Consider the following 19,943-nt stretch of genomic DNA (forward strand, 5'->3'; position numbering starts at 1 on the left):
TTGGGGTAGGTTCTTTACTCAGCGAGTCGTGAGTTCATGGAATGCCCTGCCAGTAGCAGTGGTGGACTCTCCCTCTTTATGGGCATTTAAGCGGGCATTGGATAGGCATATGGAGGATAGTGGGCTAGTGTAGGTTAGGTGGGCTTGGATCGGCGCTACATCGAGGGCCAAAGGGCCTGTACTGCGCTGTATTCTTCTATGTTCTATGTTCTATGATCTGGTGACCGAAGACTCAATGAGATTACGCAGCTAGTAATGACATTCAGAGCCCTCAATGCAAGTGAGGAGGTAGCGCTTGTGAGGAAAGCCCATCAGGAAATTGTGGGACGCGCTACTGATGTTCAAAGCAATTTGCAGTTGGTTTTTGAGATACTGTCAAGGATTTTTGGGGATAGCAGTAGTCTTACACAACTACAGCAGAGCACGTATGAGTGAAAGCAAGTTGAAGAGAAGGACTCGATTTCTGTATTGCTGGAGCTGGTGAAGTTGTTTAACCACATTGTCCTGCTCGATTTGAATGGATTTGAGGATGTTTAATTGGTGATAATCGTTTATCTTTGACACAAAGGACTTGCTTGGGTCATGGGGAACAATTAGACTTACAGCCATTTGGCTGTAAGTAATCTAATCTAATCTAATGTAAACCTCAGACTGAAGAGGCAATCAGATCAGATTGCTGCTTAGCAAGCAGTGACCTAGTCCTTGCTGTTTTATTTCCACTGTAGGTCTCATGCCAATCCTACCCGAGGCATGCTCCAAAGAGGAGTTGGAATTGTAACAGTTGAGTCACTTCAAATGACCCTGCTTGTAACAACTACAGTCAACTAAAGAACAGGGTTAAAGTCCAGGATTTCGCTTCCAATTTCCACCCTGCCCTCACTTTCACCTGGTTTATCTCTTACTCCTCCCTTCACTTCTTTGACATCTCTGTTTCCCTTTCTGGTGATGGACTGGCCACTAATATCTACTAATAAACCCAGTATCTCCCAAAGCCACCTGGACGATACATTCTTGCAGCCTACTTCCTTTAAAGACTCCATTCCATTCTTCCAGTTCCCGTGTCTCCATTGCATATATTTTGATGAGGCTAGCTTCAACAAAGGAACCTCAAAAATGTCTACTTTCTTCCTCAACTGATGAGTCCTCAGCTCTGTTGTCGATAGAGCCTTCAACTGAGTCCGACCCATATCCCGCACTTCCGTCCTCAACTCCTCCCTTCAGTCCCAAAAAAGCAGTAGGGGTTCCTTTGTCCTTACCTACCATGATTGTGATATAGACCAGGAATTTAGAGAGTCATAGAGATGGAGACAGGCCCTTTGGCCCAAACTGGTCCATGCAGACGAAAATGTCCATCCATGCTAATTTCCTGATGAAGGGCTTTTACCCGAAACATTGATTTTCCTGCTCCTCAAGTGCTGCCTGACCTGCTGTGCTCCCTCATTTCCTTCTAAACCTTTCCTATCCATTTATTTGTCCAGATGTCTTTTAAATATTATTAATGTACCCACCTCAACCAGTTCTGGTGGTAGCTCATTCCATATTCATACAATCCTTTGTGTAAAAACGTTGCCCATCAAGTTCCCTTTTATTCTTTCCCCTCTAACCTTAAACTGATGTCCTCTTATCCTTGATTCCCCAAATCTGGGAAAAAAAAGAGTGCATTCATCCTATCCATGCTTCTCAGACCTTATACACTTCATTAAGATACACCCTCAGTCTCCTACGTGCTAATGCAAAAAGTCCTAGCTTGTCCAATCTCTCCCTCCAACTCAGACTTTTGGGACCTGGCAACATCCTTATAAATGTCTTCTGCACTCTTTTCCAGTTTAATAAAAACATCCTTTCTATAGCAACGTGACCAAAACTGAACACAATTCTACAAGGGTGGCCTCACTAACGTCCTATACAACTGCAATATAATTTTCCAACTTCTATACTCAGTGCCCTAACTGATGAAGGCCAGTGTGTCAAAAGCCTTCTTCACTGCCCTGTCTACCTGTGATATCACTTTCAGAAAACTGTGCACCTGAACTCCAAGGTCTCCCTGTTCCAATACAGTCCTTAAGGCCCTACTATTCACCATGAAACTCCTACCTTAATTTGACTTTCCAAAACGCAAGACCTCACAGCCCCCTTCTCAGCCCACTTCTCCAGTTGATCAAGGGGATAACCTTCCTCACTGTCTACGATACCGCCTATTCCAGTGTCATCTGCAAACTTACTAATCATTATTTGTACATTCTTATCCAAATCATCAATACAGATAACAAACAGCAATGGGCCCAACACCAACCCCTGCGGCACTCCACTAATCACAAGCCTTCAGTCTGACAAGCATCCTTACACTATTACCCTCTGCATTCTACCATCAAGCCAATTGTGTATCCAGTATGCCAGCTCCTCCTTTATTCCATGCGATCTAACCTTCCAGGGCAGCCTACCATGTGGAACATTATCAAAGGCCGTACTGAAATCCATACAGACTGCATCTACTGCTCTGCTGTCATCAACCTTCCTGGTCATTTCATCAAAGAGCTTCAACAAATTGTGAGGCATCATCTCCCACTCATAAAGTAATGCTGACTACTCCTAAGCAAACCTTGACTTTCCAAATGCATGTATATCATTTCCCTCAGAATCTTCTCAAGTAACTTATCCACCACAGATGTTAAGTTTACTGGTCTGTAGTTCCCAGGTTTTTCTTTAAAGTCCTTCTTGAATAAGAACAAAACATTTTCCAGCCTCCAGTCCTCCGGGACCTCACTTGTATCTAGCAATGATGCTCACAGACTTTATGAAACCAAGGCATACAGGCATGTGAAAATTTTATTGAAAAGCAGTGAAGGCCAATTAGGGTAGCAAAATGTGTTTGCTTTTATATTATTCTTTTTGGTAACCAGCTAGCTGAGAGCCCACTGCTTCCTCTTTGGGAGAAAACTTTGGAGTAGAACTTTGGGAGAAAAGGTTTGCACCGTTGTTTTGACTAATGAATAATTTTCTATTTTCAATGTGCCGATCTTGTGATTAATTATATAGCACTTCAAGTCTGCTGTGCCATTCAGTGTGATCATGGCTCATCATCTCTCTCAGTGCCCTATTTCTGCTTTCTTCCCATACCCTTTAATCCCTTTAGCCCCAAGAGGTATATTTAACTTCTCTTGAAATCATTCGGTGTTTTGACTTTAACTGCTTTCCATGGCAGAGATTTCCCCCAGGCTCACCACTCTCTGGGTTAAGACGTTTTTCCTCTTCTCAATCCTAAGTGGCTTACTCTGTATCCTTGAACTGTGACCCCTGGTTCTGGATAAATCAAGTTCATGGAAAATGCCTACATTTCTAACCACTGGCTGAGAATTTGGATTTTGCTAGGCTCTGCGTTCTTAATTAAATTCACATTAATGTACCTAAGGACTGAAGCTCCAACTTGCATAATTAAACATTTACTGGATTACAACAGTTACTACATTCTTATTAATCAAATAAAAGCAAAATTGTTCTTGAACAGTTAAGCATCAAACTGTGTGGACAAACCTGGCCTTTGTGATAATTTTGCGTGAGTGTACACACGACATTATATATGAATGAAATCATAGACACCTGGAGGGAAACATTGTTATGGACCTTGTCTCCAGGAAAGAGGAGGCAATTGAGGACTCCAAAGCATGGTTCCCAGTTCCCCTGCATTCTGCCTGATGTTACTTGTTGCCTTTTTCTGTCTTCTACCTTCTGAGGTAGCATTCCAAAGTCACAGACATCTCTGTCCTGAAGGGCAATGTAGAATTGTAAACCAGCGCCCTTGTTCTGGATTGACCCACTAGAGGACATAGCATTTCCACTCGCCAGGTCATTAAGAATCCTAAATACTTAAGGTATCCCTTACTCTGCTACACTACAAAGCTCCTTCTAGTGTGAGCCAAGTCTGGGATTGGTAGTATTAGGGGTGACTAACATAGGCTCCAGTGATGCTGCAGGCTCGCAGGACTTAAATGCTGTTTGAGTGGTCTTCAGAGATGGTGACTGAATCTTTTCACGATAGAATGTCACGTACGTGAGAACCTCCTGAGGTTTATCAATAAGATTTTCTGCTCAATTAGCAAAACAGCTCATGTGCATTAGTATTGAACTGAAAACCTCCGTCAGTCCTGAGCAGAGTCAGAAGTCACATGACAGCACGTTATAATCCAAAAGGTTTAATTGAAATCACAAGATTTTGGAGCTTTGACGAAGGAACAGCGCTTCTGACTTGTGATTTTAAATAAACCTGTTGGACCATAACCTGGTGACATGTGACTTTGACTTTCTACACCCCAGTCCAGCGCCAGTATCTCCACACCAGTCCTGAGCAGAAATGATGACTTCTAACATAGCCTCTAACATCATAACTAGACTCCATAATGAAAGATTTTGCCTGTTTAGTTTTCCTTTATAAAGATTTTTGAGATTTTGTGTTGTTAAAGTCATAATGCAAAGTTAAATAAATTTTGAATGCATGATGGACATTGCTTTGTTGTCAAAATATTTATTTAAAATTATACACTTCAACTTCTAATGTGACTTCTGTAAGTTCTTATTGATTTCAACAAATACTGCTATTTAGTTATCCCATTATTGAGACCAAATTTGGTTCCCTTGTGACAAAGGGAAGAATGTGATATGTTACATACAATTTAACATTCAAAAGGAATTGTCTAACTTCTATCAATTTCTTTAAATGTACAGAGCAATCAATTGCCATTGTTAAGCAGCTACATGATGTGGAAGTCACAGAGCCAAATGATGCAAGTTTTCAATGTGAGCTTTCAATTGCTGATGTGAAGCCTCCAAAATGGATACTGAATGGTGAACTTCTTCATGTTTCTGAAGATGTGGAAATTGAGCATTCTGGCACTATCCATTGTCTGACTCTGAAAAGAACAAGTTGTAAGATGACTGGCTTGCTGCAGTTTATTGCAGGGAAATCAAAATCTGAGGCGAGGCTGACTATTAAAGGTATTCAGATTCTTTGTTTCTGTATTCTTTCAAATTTCTTACTTTTCCTTTTAGACCGTAATTCAAGTTGATAGTTTCATAGTCATCTGCAACATTTAGTACTATTATTTTATAACATGATAGGTTAATAAAGAACTTCAGGATTCAGGTTAGCCATCATTTATTTTATGCATATGAAGGCAGAGCCAGCTTTATCTCTTATGATATGTAAAACTCACTCTGATGTATTACAAACACCTCGATAAAAATCATTGCAACTTAGATATTGCACTTCTCTGTCCAGATGTCTTACTTTATCTGCTGTTTCTCCACATAGACATTTTCTGTATTTCACCCAAGGCCAACTCCATCTTGCTGATAGTGTTGCTCCGATACTGCTAGCTTATGGTTCTGATTTGCTTTTACAATATGACTGAAGATTTAACCCTCAACTGTCTGAGACTCATTCAAATCTTTTATCTTTCCCTTTTTTGGCCTTTTGCCAAGCTCACATAGTTAACTTAATGGTAATGCTTTTCCCTTTACATTGCATCGTCCATACATACTGACCAGGTATTGAGCTTAGGATTGTAGAAGCACTTTGCTTTACAGTCTCTATAGGTTGGCTCAATACAATTGGCCCTGCATCCTCCAATTCCTAAATTCCTTGTGACATCTCCTGTGTTCTATGGTGATGTGAACCAAGTAGACTTGTTATACATCCAGTATCTACAGGGTGATAATCAAAACTTGGAAGATGGCCTCACTCCATGAGTGTATCTACATATTCAATTTCCAATTCCTCAGATATAGTGGTGGTATCTATTTGTTCAATCTCACCAGCCAATGCTTTCGATTGTTGCTGCAAGGTGTCATACATTGTATGCTCTTTTGACTTTTAAGGAGTCAGCTGTAGTGGAATTATGTAGAAGTGGCTCAAATACTGTGTCAGGTTTTCCAGAATATCTCTCCAGTAGATTTCCTTCAGGTTTACCTTTCCCACCCTAGTTGGTACCTGTGAGTATGAGCACATTGCTTGGCTGGTTCTAGGCCAAGTTCAACTATTCCCATATTGATACTTCTTTTGTGACATAGTGATGGAATATCTCCCTGGAATAAGATATGCAACATGATTTGATTCCGTTGCTGCCCATACAGCTTCCATCTTACAGTTTACTGTTGCATTACATCCACATTGCACTTCTGTCTTCTATATTTGATGTGGATAACGACCAAAGAGGCTTTTATGTTAAATCTATCTAACCTAATATTTATTGTATTTCTCCATAACTCTACTGCATGTGGTAACATAACATGATACCTCACATAATAATAAGCCCCCCCCATTACTCCAATGTTCCATGTAATGTCTGAGTAGATGTTAATCTTGTTTTTTTTATTCATTTGTGGGACTTGGATGTCAGTGCCTGGCCAGCATTGACAGCCCATCCCTAATTGCCCTTGAGAAGGTGGTAGTGAACTGCCTTCTTGAATCGCTGCAGTCCATTTGTAGTGGGTTGACCCGCAATGCCGGTAGGGAGGGTATAGTCAGAAGAAGGCCGATTTACATAACATTACATAAAACGTTCTGCATCGGTTTTCTGTACATGTGTTAAACTCCTTAGCTGGTAACCAGTCAGGCTATGCTCTTTGGGCTATGATGGTTTAAACAGTGTACATTAATTATTCACAGAGGCACCTTCCACTCATGAATTTGTCTCATGCTTTCCACTTGTCTACTTGAATATCCATGTTTCATTGGTACTTTATTTTTGACCACATCAATTGAAATGTTTTTTTGAACCTTGATTAATTTATTAATGATCCAAGCATGACTTAGCAGTACTATGGCCGAGCTCCGAATCAGCTTTGTCAAGGATTGATCCGCACTCAATTTTCAGCCCTGGATTCTTGCCCCTTTTCCAAGATTTCCTTAAGTAGAGAACTTAAAAGACCAAATGTTTTATCCACAATTCTAAATCAAATGAATTTGTTACTGCATTCTCTGTTTTGAATGCAATAACAACATCATTGACCAGACTACGTTTCAACCAGCCTTTTCGTTGGTTAGGGGGTGCAGGTATTGGCCATTAAACTGAGCTGCCTGTGTCAGCTATGCACAATGCTTGGGTCTGAACCAAACACCACTTGGGCAATCAGTAATGGAGATCATTAGAACAATGAATACCAGCTCGTGCTGTACATTATTACATGATAATTTACCATCCTTTACCAACTCTAGACCATTTTCTCTCTAGGGTTTAAAACCGGCATCCAATATTGGTGTTTCTAATTCCCTATTGTGTTGCTGAACTTACTACTGTTGAATAGTTCATCAACTTCACGAACACCTTCCACCCTGATCTCAAGTTCATCTGGATCATCTCAGACTTCTCCCTCCCCTTCCTGGACCTCTCCATCTCCATTTCCGGTGACCGACTCAACACGAGATCTATTTCAAACCCATTGACTCCCACAGCTACCTGGATTGCACCTCCTCCCACTCCCAATTCTGTAAAAACGCTATCCCTTACTCGCAATTCCTCTGCTCTCAGGAGGAACAATTCCACTTCAGAACATCCCAGATGTCCTCCTATTTCAAGGACTGCAATTTCCCCTTCCATGTGGTTAACAGTGCCCTCCAGCGCATCTCATCCACTTCCTGCACTTCCACCCTTGAACTCCACCCTTCAACTGCAAGTATAGAACCTCTGGTCCTCACCTTCCATCCCACCAATCTCCAGATATAACATGTCATCCTTCACCATTTCTGCCAACTACAGTCCAGACCCCACCACCAGAGATATATTTCCCTCTCCACCCCGTCAGCATTTCGCAAAGACCATTGCCTCCCCCTCATTCGGTCCACGCGCCCCACTGACCCACTCTCCACACCCGGTATCTTCCCTTGCCACAACAAGAGGTGTAAAACCTGTGTCCATACCCCTCACCTCCATCCACGCCCCCAGAGGATCCTTCCAAATCTGACAGAGATTTTCCTCCACGTCCAAACACCTCATCTACTTTGTCCATTGCTCTCGATGTGGTCTCCTCTACATTGGGGAGACAGGACGCCAACTTGCAGAACGTTTCAGAGAATATTTCTGGGACACATGCACTAAACAACCCCACCACTCTGTGGCCGAACACTTCAACTCCTCCTCCTACTCTTCCAAGAACATGCAAGTCCTAGGCCTTCTCCACTGCCAAATGCTAGCCATCCAACTCCTGGAGGAACAGCATCTCATCTTCCAACTTGGGACCCTCCAACCACACGGAATCAGCATCAATTTCACCAGTTTCCTCATCTCCCCTCTCCCCACCTTATCACAGATTCAACCCTCCAACTGTCCTATCTGTCCACAGATGCTGCCTGATCTGCTGTGGTTTTCCAGCACCACACTTTTTGACCCCCATTTCTCATATTTGTCCCCTTATCTGCTGTGCTTGAAGTTAGCTTGGAATGGTAAATAGGTATAGGGACAGAGAGAGAGGGAGGAAAAAGAAGTGCGCATATTTTCTCCAAGCCCAGAAGTTGCTATTCTCTTCTGTTTAAACCTGCAGCAATTGCTAGAAGCTGGAACTTTGGAACTGATAAGTCAGAGACATTTTCCATATGTACTTCTTACAAACCAGTGAAAATGTCCAGAGGAAGACATCGTAACACCTCTGGGTCTGCCTAGCTGAAGAAAGGTCAAAGCATCATAAGTTGATGAGTTAAAGTATGAGCTTCAAAAACTGTGACACATTTGGAAGGGGGAAGAGTTACCTAGATTCTGTGTTTCAGGAGGCACATACAGCCTTTAGATTAACTCAAATTCTGTCAGTGTTCAGGGACAAGAGGGTGTGACAATGAGTAAGGCAAGTAGAGGGATTCAGGAGGTAGTGTCGAAGGAGCCTCAGCCCTTGAGCTTTTCTAACAGATTTGAGATTCCTGCTTGCTGTGTGGATGAGAATGTGGGCTATAGGGAGGATGAGCAAACTGCATTAATCCATGTAAGATTCTGTGAGTCAATATTTTAGATTTGAATCAGTCTGACCATTGTGGCTCAGACAGTCTCGCACAGGGCAGCTCACATCTTAAATGCATTACCTGGGCCGACATTACACCAATTGTTAAAGTTCACTTGAGAATGTGACTTCTAAATGTTCTGCGATTTACATATGAAAGAACTGAGACCAACATATTCATTCTAAAAGTTGAGAGACTTAACAATCCAGGTCTTTTTCAATATATAACTTCAGTTACATCACAATGTAAACTCTATAAATTCTGTGCCTTACGATCTGATATTCCACAACCACCCGACAAAGGAGCAGCGCTCGAAAGCTACGGCTTCCAAATAAACCTGTTGGACTATAATCTGATGTTGTGTGATTTTTAACTTTGTATACCCCACTTCAACACGGGCATCTCCAAATTACCTTGCTCAATAATCTTAACAGAAGTTGTTGCTAATTCTTAATTACTTGCGCTCAGATATAAATGAGGTAAATCTCTTACTGTGTCTCACACCTGCACACACACACACACCATGCGTGCTGGGGAGAAAATAAGCACTACCGCAGTTAAGCGGTAGTGTGGGGGTTGAAAAAAATAAAAACAATAAAAAAAATTTAAAAAAAGATAAAGAAGGTAAAAACAATGACTGCAGATGCTGGAAACCAGATTCTGGATTAGTGGTGCTGGAAGAGCACAGCAGTTCAGGCAGCATCCAAGGAGCAGCGAAATCGACGTTTCGGGCAAAAGCCCTTCATCAGGAATAAAGGCAGTGAGCCTCTCCACGCTTCAGGCTCACTGCCTTTATTCCTGATGAAGGGCTTTTGGCATTGGATGCTGCCTGAACTGCTGTGCTGTGCTCTTCCAGCACCACTAATCCAGAATCTCAGATATAAATGCTCTAACTAGCAAATCAAATGATCTTATAAGAACTTAGTTTCCTTTTGCTTGAACTGTATCCAACGTATGGGTATTTCTTAATATTCTATTAAAGTTCCCAAACTTTCAATTGGTTTAGTCGAAACTTTGAGGAGAAAGTGAGGTCTGCAGATGCTGGAGATCAGAGCTGAAAATGTGTTGCTGGAAAAGCGCAGCAGGTCAGGCAGCATCCAGGGTACAGGGAGAATCGACGTTCATGCCCGAAACGTCGATTCTCCTGTTCCCTGGATGCTGCCTGACCTGCTGCGCTTTTCCAGCAACACATTTTCAGCTTAGTCGAAACTTTGTCCTATATAGTTTCATCTGCAGTGTCCTTCACAATGTCATAAATAGTTTCCAAATTGATATATTTACACTGATACATTTTCCAAGTTCTCAAAGCAAAATGCATTTACTGTTTCTTGTCCCTGAACACTGACAGAATTTGAGGGAGTTAATCTGAAGGCTGTGTGTGTCTCCTGAAACATAGCATCTAGGTGCATTAGTCAGAGGGAAATGGGTCTGGGTGGGTTACTCTTCGGAGGGTCTGTGTGGACTGGTTGGGCTGAAGGGCCTGTTTTCACACTGTAGGGAATCTAATCTCATAGTATCTGGCTAACACGAATTGTTACAGTTAACCTGAGAATGTAACTTTTAAAAAAAGGTTTTGTGATTTACATATGAGAGGAATGAAACTATCATGGTATTCTAACAGATGAAAGACTCAACAAACAATCAAGGTATTTTTCAATGTATAATTTCAGTTACATCACACTAAACATTTGCTATAAATTCTGTGTCTTACAACTGTGTCCTCCACAACCACCTGATGAAGGAGAAGTGCTCTGAAAGCGAGTGCTTCCAATTAAACCTGTTGGACTATAACCTGGTGTTGTGATTTTTAACTTTGTACACCCCAGTCCAACACCGGCACCTCCAAATAATTGCTCTGGACAGAATGCAAAGAAGATTTACTAGAATGTCACCAGGATTGGAGAATTGTACGAGGAATGATTGGAGAATGTTTTCCTTGGAACAGAGAAGGCTAAGGAATGACATGATTGAAGTGTACAAAATTGTGAGGGTGGAGATAAAGTAGATAGGAGGAATTTGTTTCCCTTGGTAGAGAGTTCAAAAGCCAGGAGCCATAGATTCAAGTTAAATGGCAGAAATATTGGAGGGGATGTAAGGAAAAACATTTTTTTCATGCAGAGGATAGTGGGTGCCTGGAATTCATTACTTGACTTGGTGGTAGAGGCAGAGACCCTAAATTCTTTTAAAAGTACCTGGATCTGCACATTAGATGCTGTAAGCTGCAGGGCTATGGGCTGTGTGCAGGAAAATTGAATTAGAAAGGGCATCTGGGTGTCTTTGAGTTGGTATGGACAAGATGAGCCGAGTGACTCCCTTCCTGGTTCAAAGTATAAAACTCACTCTGGTATGTTAACACTTCTAAACTTTATACACATCATTACAACATACATCTTAGAATTCTCACACTGCTCAGATGAGGTGTCTGCTGTTTCTCCACAGTCTTTAACACATTTGCAGTATTTCATCCAAGGCTGACTCCACCTTGCTGACCGTGCAGATCTAATACTTCTAACCTGCCTTTGTACATCTGTTGTTCAATCCAACACTGGCCACTAGACATAATGTCTCACCAGTATTTTCATTTTGGAGACCTGGTGGAGTTCAGCCGGTATTTGATGACAACCTTTGTACAGGACAATTACTCTTGCTCCCCATAACATTGTGTTGTCTTCTCTTGTGAGCTACTCTCTCTGGGTCCAAAACAGTTTCACTTCTAGTTGTGATATCGCTTTGGTTTCCCCATTAAAACCAGTTGTTTCAGTTTGGAAAGAACTGGATCTTTCTGAGTCTAAAGTCTGATATTGTTGGCTGTGACTGGGAGTATGTCCTGAAAAATTAATATTATTCCAGACTGGGGTTACCTCCGGTAGTGTATCTGGTAAAGGGAGTGGACTCGATGAATCCATATTTGCTACTCGGCCTTCTGGAAGGTGTTCTAATTTGTAAATTTAAGAACTTAGTATTAGAGCTCACCACTGAATGTGGCCCAGAGTTTCGGGTGGCATTGTCTTTGCCTCTTAAAGCACACCAAATAAGCATAGCTCACGTCCAGGTTCATGAAGGACAGGCCACCCTTCCAGCTTTGCGTATAAATCCTCCATGTGAAGGATTGGTATTTATCTAGCTGCGAAAATTGTTTAAATCCCCACAAAGTCAAGTGGACCCATCAGGCATCAAAATTGGTATGACCACTGCTATCAATTTCGTGAATTGGATTGGTTTTATGGTGCCTTTACTTTATAGTCTTCTGATTTCTGACAGAGTCAAAAACCCTGATATGGATTCTCTTGGTACTTGAATTGCCGAGTAAAAGTGATAGCGTCACGGAATTTAGAGAGGCATGAAGTCATAATATTTCTTAACTATCAGTCAGTTCTTGAAGGTTTTTAGTCTCTGGTGCCTCAGGGAAAGTTAAGCTTAAATGACAGAAAGAACTCCAAAGGTTGCCAGGAGAATTACTCATTTTTCATCTGCCATAATGTCATCTTCCCAAAATCATAACGCGTTCATTCCACATAGTGGGTTCAATCCACAATGGCAGAGTCGAATGAGTCAACCTTCCCACACAAAGGATTGATGTAAGAAATGCTTATCCCAACTCAAAGTTGAACTGTTGCAAGCAAATTTCTTCAGGATTATGCTTTATTCTCATCACCTCTGAAATAACTCCACAGAGGCCGGTATCCCATCAGCAAGTCGCTCTTTATTTCACATGAACTGTTTTTGACTATAATTCATACAGAGTCAGCAACACAGTGTTAGTATCATCTCTGATATTCAAAGTTTTTTGTCAGCCATTACCCCAATCAGGGAACTCATATTCTATGAGGTTTAGCTGGCTGACCTCATTACAATGACTACACCTATTCTAATATTACCAGTGTGGTTTTTTGTAGTTAATTATTACATTTTTTTTTCATTATTCTTTCATGGCTATTGGTGGTGCTGGCTAGGATTTATTACCCATTATTACCTATCCCTAATTGCCTTTAAGAAGATGGTGGTGAGCTGCTTCCTTGAATCACTGCAGTCCATGTGCTGCAGTTTTAGGAGGGAGTTTCAGGATTTTAATTCAACAGTAATGAAGGAACCTCATTATCATTCCAAGTGAGTCTGCTGTATAACTTGGGGGGGAAACTTGTTCATGGTGGTATTCTCATGTTCTTGCCTTTCTAGGTGGTGAGGCGGGTTTGTAAGGTACTATGTTTAGTTGTTATCTTGTATTTCACTTGAGGACACATCTTTTAATCTTGAGAGTTACATTAATGCAAATTCATTCCTATTGTGTAGTGTAATTATAAATTCACAATGTGATTATTTTCCAGAGCCTCCAACATTGGTAGTTAGAGAATTACAGAATATTACAGTGGAAGAGAGGCTCTCTGCTACTTTGAGTTGTGAGTTTACACCTACTCCCAAGATGGTGAAATGGTACAAAGACCAGAGCTTAATCAAATCATCTGACCGGTACAAATTTAATCAAAACAAGAATGTGACAGAACTCACCATTTCAAACCTCAGACCTGAAGACTCTGGTGAATATAGCTGCAAATCAAGTAATGCACAGACCACAGCAACACTCACAGTTGAAGGTAAGAATTAACACTGTAAGAAGTTCCTTACTGTTATAGATTAAAATTTGTGAGAAGATTTGTAGTTCAGGTGCTCGTTGTTGTGGTTCTGTTGGCCGAGCTGGGAATTTGTGTTGAAGACGTTTCGTCCCCTGTCTAGGTGACATCCTCAGTGCTTGGGAGCCTCCTGTAAAGCGCTTCTGTGATGTTTCCTCCGGCATTTATAGTGATTGCTATAAATGCCGGAGGAAACATCACAGAAGGGCTTCACAGGAGGCTCCCAAGCACTGAGGATGTCACCTAGACAGGGGACGAAATGTTATAGATTAAGTTGCAAGCGCATGATTAGAAATTAACTACCTGTTGGTTGATTGCAGAAACTTTTGCTGCCTCCACTCCCAAAATGTTCATTATTTTGCCTTTTGCTTGTTTATATAGCTCACCGTTACGTAATTTAGTTTGGAATAGTGCTCCAAATCAGTTGTTTCTGTTCATTTTACTTATTAGTACTTATTAGAAATCCTATCCTACAGCAACCTTTTAAAACTAAAGAAATGTAAATCAAAACATTCACTATGAGCTGCCACGTACAGACAAATTCTCATTTGAGTGTGTTCATAGTGCCATAATGGTAAAGAGAAAACTTAATCTGACAAATCCCCAGGACCTAATGGTTTACATCCGAGGCTTCCATAAGAGATACAGTGCAAAAATAGTTGAGGTGCTGATTATGGTTTTCCAAAAAATCTGTAGATTCTAGAATTGTCCGAAGAGTACAATCAGAAAAAAAATCAACATTGTTTATGAAAGGAAAGTCATGTTTATCAAATATATTTATGATATTTGAGGGTGTAACTTGTAGGGTGCAGTTTCTCCCTCTCTGGAGATGATGCGAATAGCAAAGCATTGACTGAATTGGACCTATTTGCTCACCCTCTTTCTTTTACCTCAGAAATTATGGGCAACCTTTTCCACCGATTAAGATCCTTTAGTAGTCAAGTTATGGCTGCTTCAGGGCCTCAATCCACTGCTGGCCTGATGGCATCTTCCATTTGCCCCAAATTGGTGACAGATGGGGGCAAGGGAGTGATTGCTGAATGTCACAATTCTGATCTAGCCTCTGACCGCTTTCCCTGTAAAACCACCTGGTGGCCCTCTTGCCTCATCCTTAATCTGGTGCTCAAGCAATGTCCTCCAGCTCGCTGAGATTGCTGGCCTCTCATTGACTGGCAACTTCAGAGGTGAGATTCCTGATTGGATAATAAGCTTGTACAAGCAGAGAGAGTCTGATAATTGGGCATTTTCAAGTTGATAAGATGAAGTGCTTCCATGAACAGTGCTTGAGCTTGGGCTATTTATCATGTATATTAATGGCTTAGGGAAAGACGCTGAGAGTATTGTGACTTGGTATTGCATTAATACAAGACTAACCGGGGTGGTAAACTGCAAAGACATAGATTCTGAAAAAATATGGACACGTTAACTGAGTGAACAAAGTTGCAGATGGTATATATTGTAGGGAAATGTCAGGTTATTCATTGGTCATAACATCAGAAAAGTAGAATTTTTAACAAAATGTGAAACTTGTAAGCAGTGATGAACTGAGACTTTTATGTGGATCATAAAACTTTATCACTTAGGTGTAGCAAACAATTATGAGGACAAATGGCATGTTGATCTTTATTGCAGAGTGTTTGAAGTATAAGAGTAAAGAAGTCTTACCATAATTATATCAGGATTTTAGGTCTCCATATTGAAGGAGAATATACTTGTGTTGGAGACAGAGGTTGTGCAGCAGAGGTTAAATATACTCCTGTTGTTTGGAAGAATGGGAGATAATCTCATTGAAATATACAGTTTTGTATTATATATACATTAATTTATACAGGGCATTGATGAGACCTCATTTGAAGTACTGTACACTACTGGTCACTTTATTTACAGAAGGATGTCAATGAGTTTGAAACAGTTCATAATATTAATATTTGGAGTGGGCAGATTGCCCTTATGAGAAAGGCCTTGGCTGTCTAGCCTTTGTCCACTGAAGTGTAGAAGAATCAGAGATGCATAAGCATGGAAGCCTGCACGGGGTTTATCAGCAGAGAGTGAGGATGCAGAGTGAGGGGATGGGGGATGGGGTAGGGGAAAGGGAATCAGAATTGGGGGAAGAGTGAAGAAGGGCAGGAAAATGAGGATAGGGAGAGCGAGGATAGGGGTGAGGAAGTCAGTCGCCAATAGGTGCAGGAGTAGGCCATTCAGCCCTTCGAGCCAACACCACCATTCATTATGATCATGGCTGATCATCCACAATCAGTATCCTGTTCCTGCCTTATCCCTATAACACTTGATTCCACTATCTTTAAGAGCTCTATCCATCTCTTTCATGAAAGTATCCAGAGACATGGCCTCCACTGCCTTCTGGGGAATAGCATTCCATATATCCACTACACTCTGTTCAACTCCTGTTTTCTCCTCAACTCTGTTCTAAATGGCCTGCCTCTCATTTTTAAACTGTATCCTCTGGTTCTGGACTCACCTATCAACGAAAACATGCTTCCTGCCTCCAGAGTGTCCAATCCTTTGATAATTTTATACGTCTTAATCAGGTCCCCACTCATCCTTCTAAACTCAAGTATATACAAGCCCAGTCGCTCCAATCTTTCAACATATGATAGTCCCGCTATTCCGGGAATTGACATCATGAACCTAAGCTGCACTCCCTCAATAGCTAGAATGTCCTTCCTCAAATTTGGAGACCAAAACTGCACACAGTACTCCAGGTGCAGTCTCACCAGGACCCTGTACAGCTGCAGAAGGACCTCTTTGCTCCTATACTCAATTCTTCTTGTTATGAAGGCCATTAGCTTTCTTCACTGCCTGCTGTACCTGCATGCTTGCTTTCATTGACTGATGTACAAGAACACCTAGCTCTTTTGTTGTACTTCCCCTTTACCAAACTTGACTCCATTTAGATAGTAATCTGCCTTCCTGTTCTTTCCACTAATGTGGATAACCACACATTTATCCACATTAAACTGCATCTGCCATGCATCCGTCCACTCACCTAACCTTTCCAAGTCACCCTGTATTCTCATAACATCCTCCTCACATTTCACTATGCCATCCAGCTTTGTGTCATTAGCAAATTTGTTAATATTACTTTTAATGCTTTCATCTATATCATTGATGTATATTGTAAACAGCTGCGGTCCCAGCACCGAACCTTGTTGTAACCCACTGGTTATGGCCTGCCATTCTGAAAGGTACCCATTTTTCACTACTCTTTGCTTCCTGTCAGTCAGCTAATTTTCAATCCAAGTCAGTACCTTGTCCCCTATACCTAATTTTGCTCACTAATCTCCTATGTGAGACCTTATCAAAGGCTTTCTGAAAGTCCAGATACACTACATCCATTAGTTTTCCCTTGTCCATCTTCATAGTTACATCCTCAAAAAATTCCAGAAGATTAGTCAAGCATGATTTCCCCTTCATAAATCCATGCTGACTCTGACCTATCCTGTTACTGCTATCCAAATGAGTTGTAATTTCATCTTTTAGAATTGATTCCAGCATCTTTCCCACCACTGACGTCAGGCTAACCGGTCTATAATTCCTTGTATTCTCTCTCCCTCCCTTCTTGAAAAGTGGGACCACATTAGCCACCCTCCAATCTGCAGGTACTGATCCTGAATCGATTACCATGATCATCCACGATTTCTAGAGCTACCTCCTCAAGTATCCTGGGATGTAGAGCATCAGGCCCCGGGGACTTATCAGTCTTCAGACCTAACAGTCGATCCAACACTATTTCCTGCCTAATATAAATTCCCTTCAGTTCATCCATTACCCGAGGTCCTTCAGCCACTATTACATCTGGGAGATTGCTTGTGTCTTCCCCTGTGAAGACAGATGCAAAGTACCTATTCAACTATTCTGCCATTTGCTTGTTCCCCATACTAAATTCACCCATTTCTGTCTTCAAGGGCCCAATTTTAGTCTTAATCATTTGTTTTCTTTTCACATACCTAAAAATGCTTTTACTATCCTCCTTTATGCTTTTGGCCAGTTTGCCTTTGTACCTCATTTTTTCTCCGGGTATTGCCTATTTAGTTATCCTCTGTTGCTCTTTAAAAATTTCCCAGTCCTCCAGCTTCCCACTCATCTTTGCTATGTTATACTTCTATTTTCCTTAACTTCCCTCATTAGCCATGGCCACCCCTGCCTCCCCTTAGGATCTTTCTTCGGAATGAACTGATCCTGCACCTTCTAAGTACCTGCCATTGTTGTTCCACTGCCATCCCTGCTAGGGTATTGAATCATTGAACTTTGTCCAGCTCCTCCCTCATAGCTTCATAGTTCCCTTTGTTCAACTGCAATGCTGACACTCCCGATTCTCCCTTCTCCCTTCTCCCTCTTAAATTGCGGATTAAAACTTATCATAATATGGTCACTACCTCCTAGTGGCTCCTTTACTTTGAGCTCCCTGATCAAATCCGGTTCGTTGCACAACAACCAGATTCAGAATTGCCTTCTCCCTGGTAGGCTCCAATACAAGCTGTTCTAAGAATCCATCTCAGAGGCACTCCACAAACTCCCTTTCTTGGGGTCCAGTACAATCCTGATTCTGCCAGTCTACCTGTATGTTGAAATCCCCCATAACAACTGTAGTAATACCTTTGTGACAGGCCAATTTCTACTCCTTATTCAACTTACACCCTACATCCAGACTACTGTTTGGGCGCTTGTAGATAACTCCCAGTAGGGTCTTTCTACCCTTAGAATTTCTCAGCTCTATCTGTACTGACTCTATATATCATGTTTCTATGCTCCCCCCTCGCAAGGGACTGAATATCATTCCTCACCAACAGGGCCACCCACTCCCTCTGCCCGTCAGTCTGTCCTTTCGATACCATGTATAGCCTTGAATATTCATTTCCCTGGCCCTGTCCACTCGAAGCCACGTCTCAGTTATCCCCCCAACATCGTACCTGCCAATTTCCAACTGAGCCTCAAGCTCATCCACCTTATTTCTTATGCTTCATGCACTCATATATAATATTCTTAATTTGTTACTCCCCTCACCCTTCCTATCAATCCCTATTTCATTTGACCATACTGTATGATCCCTTCTTGAGTTTTCTGCTCCAGGGTCCTTCATCACATGAGCCTGCCTGCCCCCTCTCGTGGAACCAGGCTATTGTTATACAGTCATAGAGATGTCTAGTCCCACCTGCTAGCACTCGACCCATATCTCTCCAAAACCTTCCTATTCATATACCCATCCAGATGCCTTTTAAATGTTGTAATTGTACCAGCCTCCACCACTTCCTCTGGCAGTTCATTCCATACACGTACCACCCTCTGCATGAAAAAGTTGCCCCTTAGGTCTAAGTTAATATGGACTATCAAATGTTAACTTCCATTATCTGATTGCTATACCTGAGAATATTTATGGACTAAAACGATTTTTTAAAAAAAAGAAACATGGGCCTAAAATGTCTGCAGTAGTCACCTGATCACAAATTGAGGCAAGCTTTGGGAGACCTACATAGAATTAATGAAGCCATCAGTATTGAGATGACCATTTTTATCTAAAAACATCAAATCTAGGCACCTAAGTTATTACAGTGTTGTAGTTGTCGTAGTATTTGGTAGTAAGTCAGCTTTAATACACTCCACTGGAAGCATTCATATCTAAGTTGCTGCTTCTGTACAGAAATACGTGTAGACCATTTAATTCCTCAAGTCTGCTCTGTTGTACTGATTGATCAGGGCTAATCTTTTTGTATGGTGGATAGGTTGCTTTGCTTGTATTTAATTTTCTATTTAAAAGTGAAGCTAATTGAAATAGTATTTTCTGTCTTGTGATTTGTGGAATATAATTTACTTCATGTTAAGAGAATTACATTCAGGGGAATGTATATTAGATGTCTCACAAACTTGATTGAGTTTTTTGAGGAAGTAACAAAGAGGATTGATGAGGGCAGAGCGGTAGATGTGATCTATATGGACTTCAGTAAGGCGTTCGACAAGGTTCCCCATGGGAGACTGATTAGCAAGGTTAGATCTCAAGGAATACAGGGAGAACTAGCCACTTGGATACAGAACTGGCTGAAAGGTAGAATACAGAGGGTGGTGGTGGAGGGTTGTTTTTCAGACTGGAGGCCTGTGACCAGTGAAGTGCCACAAGGATTGGTGTTAGGCCCTCTACTTTTTGTCATTTACATAAATGATTTGGATGCGAGCATAAGAGGTATAGTTAGTAAGTTTGCAGATGATACCAAAATTGGAGATGTAGTGGACAGCGAAGAGGGTTACCTCAGATTACAACAGGATCTGGACCAGATGGGCCAATGGGCTGAGAAGTGGCAGATGGAGTTTAATTCAGATAA

The 19,943-nt window shown here is 41.4% G+C and overlaps 1 protein-coding gene across 1 annotated transcript in view; it reads left to right on the forward strand.

Annotated features, from left to right (window-relative positions):
- The window catches only part of LOC122550328 (obscurin-like), a 784,231-nt gene that overhangs the window by 199,502 nt on the left and 564,786 nt on the right, over positions 1-19,943 (forward strand). Inside the window, exons 23-24 of the mRNA XM_043691054.1 lie at positions 4,720-4,989; positions 13,306-13,572. Coding sequence (XP_043546989.1) covers positions 4,720-4,989; positions 13,306-13,572 — 537 coding nt within the window. The remainder of the gene's footprint in view (positions 1-4,719; positions 4,990-13,305; positions 13,573-19,943) is intronic.

This window comes from Chiloscyllium plagiosum, chromosome 5 (genome assembly GCF_004010195.1).
Source record: "Chiloscyllium plagiosum isolate BGI_BamShark_2017 chromosome 5, ASM401019v2, whole genome shotgun sequence".
NCBI classification, from domain to species: Eukaryota; Metazoa; Chordata; class Chondrichthyes; order Orectolobiformes; family Hemiscylliidae; genus Chiloscyllium; species Chiloscyllium plagiosum.